This window comes from Habropoda laboriosa, unplaced genomic scaffold (genome assembly GCF_001263275.1).
Source record: "Habropoda laboriosa isolate 0110345459 unplaced genomic scaffold, ASM126327v1 scaffold1443, whole genome shotgun sequence".
Classification (NCBI taxonomy): domain Eukaryota; kingdom Metazoa; phylum Arthropoda; class Insecta; order Hymenoptera; family Apidae; genus Habropoda; species Habropoda laboriosa.
This window is the reverse complement of record NW_017101527.1, coordinates 1-8,036: the sequence shown is the minus strand read 5'-3', so window position 1 is coordinate 8,036 and position 8,036 is coordinate 1. Positions and strand designations below refer to the sequence as shown.

At 40.1% G+C, this 8,036-nt stretch overlaps 1 protein-coding gene across 1 annotated transcript; it reads left to right on the top strand.

Annotated features, from left to right (window-relative positions):
* Positions 1-6,702: 6,702 nt before the first annotated feature.
* LOC108570073 lies at positions 6,703-8,009 on the top strand (the record flags this gene model as incomplete). The annotated part of the gene is made up of 2 exons (XM_017941470.1): positions 6,703-7,454; positions 7,697-8,009. Coding segments are annotated over exons 1-2 (1,065 nt in total), but the record flags the coding sequence as incomplete, so codon positions are not given.
* Positions 8,010-8,036: the final 27 nt, after the last annotated feature.

The following is an 8,036-nucleotide window of genomic DNA, read 5'->3' as shown; positions in this document are numbered from 1 at the left end:
TAATATTGGTAGGAGATCTCAATGCTAGACACCCGGCATGGAACAACAATGAAATAAACAGCAAGGGAAGAAAAATATACAACTACATAAATAACAATAATGCAAGTATACTCTATCCGAATGAACCTACACATTATCCTACATACACTAAGTACAATAGATATCGCAATCGCCAAAAATATCAAAAACATCACTGAAATCAAAGTACTACATGAATTAAGCTCGGATCACAACCCCATCTGGTTCACGATTGGAAAGGCATCAAATAAACATGATAATATGCAGGTACTAGATTATAAAAGCGCAAATTGGAAATTGTTTAGAAACATTATGAAGCAAAGGACAATAATCACAAACAATATAGAAAATGATGTACAAATAGATGCAGAAATACAAAAAATAACAAGTAATATACAACAGGCCACACGAGAAGCTATCCCGTTGAAACAGACGAACAAGGATAACTTGATAATCCCTGAATTCATAATAGATATGATCAAAAATAGAAATAAAACAAGAAAAACATGGCAACGCACAAGAGATCCAAACACAAAAAGATACATGTATCAACAGACAACAAGAATAAGGAAAGAACTGGCTAAACATAAAAATCAAGTATGGCAGAAACGATTACAAAAATTAAAACCACATGATCAATCACTATGTGTTACATTGTAACAACAGAATATTGGAGGGATACGAATATAGATGAAATTCGTGCTCATTTTGCGTTATGCATCTTGATGGCACAAGTAAAAAAGCCGAATGTCCAATTCTATTGGTCAAGAAGAAGTATTATCGAGACTCCCATTTTTCGGAAAACAATGCCATTACGAAGATTTGCGCAACTCTCCCGTTTTTTACACTTTTCAAATAATGAAGTTGGAGATAAAGATGATCGTTTATGCAAATTACGAGTTATAATCAATTATCTCAATGAAAAATTTATAAGTATTTATACTCCCGATGAATATGTGTCATTAGACGAATCTCTCATGAAATATACCGGTCGAATGTCATATAAACAGTTCAATCCGTCAAAGAGGGCACGTTTTGGAGTAAAGTTTTATAAGTTATGCGAGTCTAAATCAGGATATTATATGATATTTAAAATATACACAGGCCAAGATAAAGTGAAAAATTCAATCACCAGTGCTTCCGAAAATGTTACCATGTTTATGTGCACGCCAATAGCTAATTTCGGACACACCTTATTTATGGATAACTGGTATTCTTCGCCAAACCTGTTTCAAAAATTGCAATCCATGCAAATCAATGCCATAGGGACAGTAAGATGCAATAGAAAGAATATGCCGAAAAATATGCCGAAGCTATTTCAAGATCGTGCAAAGGTATTTTAGCTGCAAAGTGGAAGGATAAAAAAGATATATATTTATTGTCCACGAAACATAAAAAAATTGAAATGATGGAAGTGGAGAAGAAGAGACGGAAAAATAATATCACTGTTACAAAGCCCAATATCGTGTTGGAGTATAATGATGGCATGGGTGGGGTAGATCACCAAGATAGCTACTTATCTTCTTTCTCACTTATGAGAAAATACATAAAAAGTTATAAAAAAATATTTTTTTTACCTAATGGATATTGCACTTTTTAATGCTTATGTTTTATTTTCAAAGACATCGAATATACCAAAAAGCAAAAAATACACGTTTTCAAAATTTCGATTAGATGTGGCAGAACAGATTTTAGAAAGTGTATGTATGCCTGAATACACAAAGCGTGGAAGGCTGCCTGCTAGTGATATACCACTTCGATTACAATCAAAACAATGGGGCCATTTTCCAAGGAATATTCCACCCACAGAAGCTAAAAAAAATCCTCAAAGACGGTGTAAAGTGTGCGCCAAACATAAAAAACGCAGCAAGACTACTTGGGAGTGCAAGGAATGCCTTGTGGCATTACATATTCCAAAATGTTTTGAAATTTACCATACAGAAGTAGATTATTAATTAATAAAATGTTATTGTTGTTGTGAATATTCATTCATATCCGTGTAAAATTCTTTATGTAAGACCCTACTAACGCGCTAAGGCACTGCTTAACCCTTGTGTAGGCAACCGAAATGTTCACCGTTGCTGGGTACCCGGGTACCCCCGTGTCTTATTCCGATACATAGGATATGTAGAGATAATTTTACTTCTTTTCATTTCCGCTATTTTCGATTTTCTCTTCCTACAATATTTTAGGTACAGTTTCAAAAGATTTGAGAGAAAATATTATCGGAAACTACAATAGTTTCATTATAAGGTCAATAGTTCTTACGATCCGCATCTATGCATTCACCCTCGCTCTCCATGTCTTTGGGACGATGGCAGAGTGATGCAGAGCCTCTCTCTTATCTTGTATATATAAACAAGTATAGGAGCCCACGAAACGAACTAGATGACGAAATGAAGAACTGAATTAGTTTGAATCAGTTTTTTGTACGGGTAGGATCTGTATCGTGAAAACGTTTCCTGTACAGTTTTGTTCTTCATAGTAAAGTGTCTGCATGAAATATAGTTCTCCACTTCTATAAGTGATTTCTATAGTCCTACGTAAAAATGGAAGAACTGTCAGCAGAAGAATTTTCAAGGTAAATCAAATCTACATATAATACATCAAAATAATTATCAATTTAGTATACCAAAGTAGCACATCGAACATGTGTGTAAAATTGTTTTTAGATTATCTCGGGCAGAACAGGATATTTATTTAGCGACATTATTGGGAGAAGAATATTCTTCTGATAATATATCATTGGATGGTGAGGATGAAGATTGGTTGCCGGGGCCACAAACAGGATCATTGAATGACACCTAGCAGAATATTGACGAAGAACAGATAGAAGATACAGTAACGACCGAAGAGTCACCCGAAGACGACGAAGATCGTATAAATACAGAAAGAGAAGATAATAATTCATCTCAAACTGTTTTTGTTGCTAAGGATGGGACCATCTGGAACAACGAACCACCATCTCACCATCAAACACCATCTTACAATATCATTCGAGAAAGAAGTGGTCCACATCGATCTACACACATGTTATCGATTCGGGATACTTTTAATTTTATTTTTTCAAATGAAATGATGAACATTATTGTAAGACACACGAATCGAAAGGCGACTGCTGTGTATCAAAAATACAATAGCGACAATCCCACAAAACCGAAAACGTGGAAATCTCTTACGACAGAAGAATTGTCCGCCTTCATAGGTATTTTAATTACAGCCGGTGTAAATAACTCCAATGTACAGTACCGGACAAATGAATTCGGACAAAAATATTTTTGTTTCTCTACACTATGACATTGTTGGTGGGAGAAGGCCACTCTGTGTTTTGTTTTCGATTAGTTGAAAGCTAGCTCACGAGGAAGTTAGAGGTAGATATTTACTCTATATTACGTATAAGATAGGTTTTATTCGAATTTGCTTGGACAAAAGTATTCGGACGTTTCATTTATGCGTGTAATTTATTTTTTAATGCTGATATATTTGTTAAATTCTTTTCTTGTGCTTTTATTCTATTCTTACGAAGATGGTGCGAGGACAAAGTTTACCGAAATATATGAAGGAACAGGTTGTAAATGCTTTACAAAATGGTGAATCCATATGTGACGTTTCCCGACGCTTTAACATCGCAAAACAAACCGTGTACTGCATTCAAAAGCGATTTCAAGAACGAGGACACTTAGAAAATAAATTCAAGTCTGGCCGTCCGAAAAAGACCTCGATTAGACAAGACAGGCAAATACGACGTCTGTCAATTGCTGATCCCAGGAGGACTGCAGTAGAAATCCGTCGTAGTTCTTATATTCGACGCCGTCCTCCAGAATGCATAGCATAATCATACTCTAATTGGAGTACGAGTATCGTACCGGTACCCTACGTGAATATCGCGAAGAAATACTATCTCCATGAGGGACGTTATATGTGTATATTCATTTCGTTTAACAGTAACACGGCAGTCGTGTCAGATATTGAATTAACAAACGTCAACTTTGCCTTTGGTTCAAAAAAATGTAAAGTTTCGTTGGACACATTTAGTTTTAGGAATTATTTTTAAAGTCGCATTATTTAGTTATCTGTATTTGCCCCCATCATCGTAGAGAGAGAATTAGAGGTCGATGTCCAGAATGCTTAGCAGAAACGTATTCTAATTAGAGAACGATTATCGTACTGGTTCGATACGTCAAAATCACGAAGAAATACAATCTCCAGTCGCAACGTTATATGTGTATATTCGCTTCTTTTAACGGGTACACGGGAATCGTTTGAACTAATGAAAAAACAAACCGCAACTCTGTTTTCGGTACCAATAGAAGGTAAGATTTCGTTGGATATATTTAGCTGAAGGAATTACTTTTGAAGTCGAAATATTTAATAATCTGTATTTGCCCCACTATTGTAGCTCGAAAATTCTGCGCCGATGTCCAGAATGCATAAGAGAATCATAATCTATTTGGAGTACGCGTATCGTATCTGTACGTTACGTGAAAATCGCGAAGAAATACTATCTGCATGCGCGACGTTAAATGTGTATATTCGCTTCGTTTAATGTAAACACGGGAACTGTTTGAGCTATTGAAAAAACAAACCACACCTTTGTATTCGGTACCAAAAAAGGTAAGATTTCATTGGATACATTTAGCTGAAGGAATTATATTTAATGTCGAAATATTTAATTATCTGTGTTTTCCCCCACCATCGTAGTTCGAAAATTCGACGCCACGTCCAGAATGCATTGCAGAACCGTGCGCCATTTGGAGAACGTGAATCGTACTAGTATGATATTCGAAGGTCGCGAAGAAATACTAAAACCATGTGCGACGTTATATGTGTATATTCGCTTCGTTTAACAGTAACACCGGTACCGTTTGAGCATTGAATAACAAAGCACACCTTTGTATTCGGTATCAAAAAATTGTAAGATTTCGTTGGTCACAATTACTTTTAGGAATTTATATTTACGTCGAAGTATTTAATTATCTGTATTTTCCCCCACCAGCGTAGTTCGAAAATTCGACGCCACGTCCAGAATGCATAGCGGATTCAAACACCATTAGAGTACGTATATCGCCGCAGTATGTTATGCGAAAGTCGCGAAGAACTACTATCGCCTAGCCGACGTTATAGGTGTCCATTCGCTTCGTTTCAGAGTAACAAACCAACCGTGTAAGATATTGAAGAACCAAGCACTCCGTTATATTCTGGATTAAAAAATTGTAAGATTTCTGTTACGTCGTAACAAAGGACGAATACCATCATGCATCGCACTTGTAGTTTTCCTAGAAAACAATTATTCGCACCACTTAAATTCCTGCCGGTACATGCTCGATGAATATACATCTGCGTTGCAGATGTTAGTCCATCGACGTTCCAAAGGGAACACCGGAATCCAAGAATGCGTAAAATAAAGCTTTTCGATGGCCTACTTCCAATCGTGGATGTAGGTCCCATCTATGTCACCAAGGATGCGCCGTCGGAGTTCTTACGCAAGGTACGTAAACCTTGACAAGGACTTCGACGGTCGTAATACGGCGCGAAAATAATAGAAGTCTTTGAAGCGTCGAACGTTCAAGTATCGGCACTTGTGGCATGGCGCCGTTAGGGCTAAGCTCTCGAGACACCAGCCAGGCCCTGCCATAAAGTATCGAGAAAACCGAGCACTTCGCGTTAGTCACGGAAATGCAGGGTGGTACGCGTGCCCCTTCCTTCGTTTCAATCTCTGATGGGGTGGAGACAAAGTCGACCAATTAGGTCAAATTTTGTGCTTCACCCCCGTCGGAGCCTCGAAGCGTAGAGAGGGAAATCGCGCTTCCCTCAGGAGGAATCGTCCTCCGAAAAGACAGAACATTTTTAACGCTCGCCGTAAAAAGAACAATTTCAACACTCGTAGTAAATTGACCAAAATCAAAACTCGTACACCGGGAAAAACACTCGATCGTTCTCGTACAGACTCGATCAGCTTCTTTCTGAAGCTCGTAGTATGCGAACTGATTAAGACGCCGGCCGATTAAGTTGCCCGGCGAAGTGGACGTTTCCCTCGTGGATCACCGAAAGTCGCACGAGTCAGGAAATTCCACTATCACAGCGTTACTCTGACACCCGAGTCGGAAAAAGGGCGCATCTCGCACATTTATTGGTCCTTCGAGCCGGATATCCATCTGATTGACGTCGGATTCCGCCCGAGGAGCAATCCGGCCTATCATCTGTATCCACACGCCAGCCACGAGCCAGAGGAATCAACACGACTACGCAGATCCAGCCAACGAGATCTACGTACACCGAGGACCGGACTATCCTCAACCGCCTACTTCACGGCGACCGCAACTACCTGGACGGTGATCACCAAGGCATCGACCATTCAGGGAACATCCTGTCGACGACGCAGCCAACCGACAAAGAGTATCCAAGTAAGTCCGCTCATTGTTTGTCTCGCGAATCACCGTTTCCTTCTCGATTTCTCTCGATTCCTTGCCACGCGACGATCAATTCAAAATGGCTACTGAACACGCAGAACTATTAAGGGGATTGAAGGCTAGACGCTCTACCTTCAAGGCTCAAATTACACGATTTCGTAATTATCTCGACGCGTATACCGACACTAGTAGTTTAGAAGAATTGAAATTCAAAACCGAACGGCTCGTAACCTCTTTCGACGCGTACATCGAAATTTAATCGGAATTAGACGCAATGGACAACGTCATGGATCACTTAAACGAAAGGTGTGACATCGAGAACAATTATTCGTCAGTAATTGCCAGATCGCGAACCTTAATTCTCGAAGGGGAAGCTTCATCCCCACGCGCTATGTTGTCAAACACCGAAAACGATTCAAAAACGCAATCGATCCCTCGCAACGTGAACGAAATTCAGCTGCCCAGAATACAGCTTCCGACCTTTAGCGGCACATATGAAGATTGGCCTGGATTCGCCGACCAATTTAAAGCTACCGTTCACGACAATAAGCAATTAACCGACAGTAAGCAACCAACGTATCTTCGATCGTGCCTCACCGGAGAGGCAGTGAAAACTATCGAAACGTTGGGAACCGCGGCGTCGAATTACGCGATCGCGTGGTCCATCCTCGAGTCACGATACGACAAACCACACATAATCATCAATCGACACTTAGATACGTTATTCGGAATGCCAAAGGGTCTTAAGCCATCCTACGATGAATTTACAAAATATCTGATCACCGCGGAATCGCACACGATAGCGCTCAAAGCTCGTGGTGAATTGACCACGGACACGATTTTACTGTATCTGTTATCCACTAAAATGGACGCTGTGACCGAATTAAAATGGCGCGAAAAAACTCAAGCACAATGCAACTTAACGCTATCAGATCTGTTCAACTTTATACAAGATCAACGATGCCTAGTCTTACCGTCGGGACAAAACTCGCGTATCTACTCGAAATCATCGCCACCAATCAAACCGTACGGGATTTCGAATGCACGAGTTGGAATGACTCTGACGCGCACGAACGATCGCGACTCTCGTCCGCAAGCTCGATTCCGCAATGCAACATATGCAAGGAGGAACACTACACGTCTTCTTGCAAAAAACTCGAAAACGCGACAACGGAGCAACGACGCGACATAATAAAAGGCGCGACATTATGCTCAAATTGTCTACGGCCAAATCACATCGCCAAAGACTGCCGTTCGAGCACGTGTAGGAAGTGCAACGCGAAACATCACACGTTGCTGCAAGAAGATTCGCGGCCCAGTGCAAGTACCGCACAGGCAAACGTAGCTAGCTTATCCGCGCAAACAGCAGCAAACGGTCTACTATCAACCGCGATAGTAGACGTCACCGACAAATTCGATCGTACACATTCGTGCAGAGCTTTGATCGATCCGGGTTCGCAGTCTCACTTTCTGAGTAAACTTTTAGCTCAAAAGTTACAGCTCGATCGGAAAGAAGTAAACGTGCCGGTACAGGGTATACACAGCATGAGGAAGCTGATACCAGAATCTGTAACCATCATGGTACAATCGCGACGTACAGATTTCACG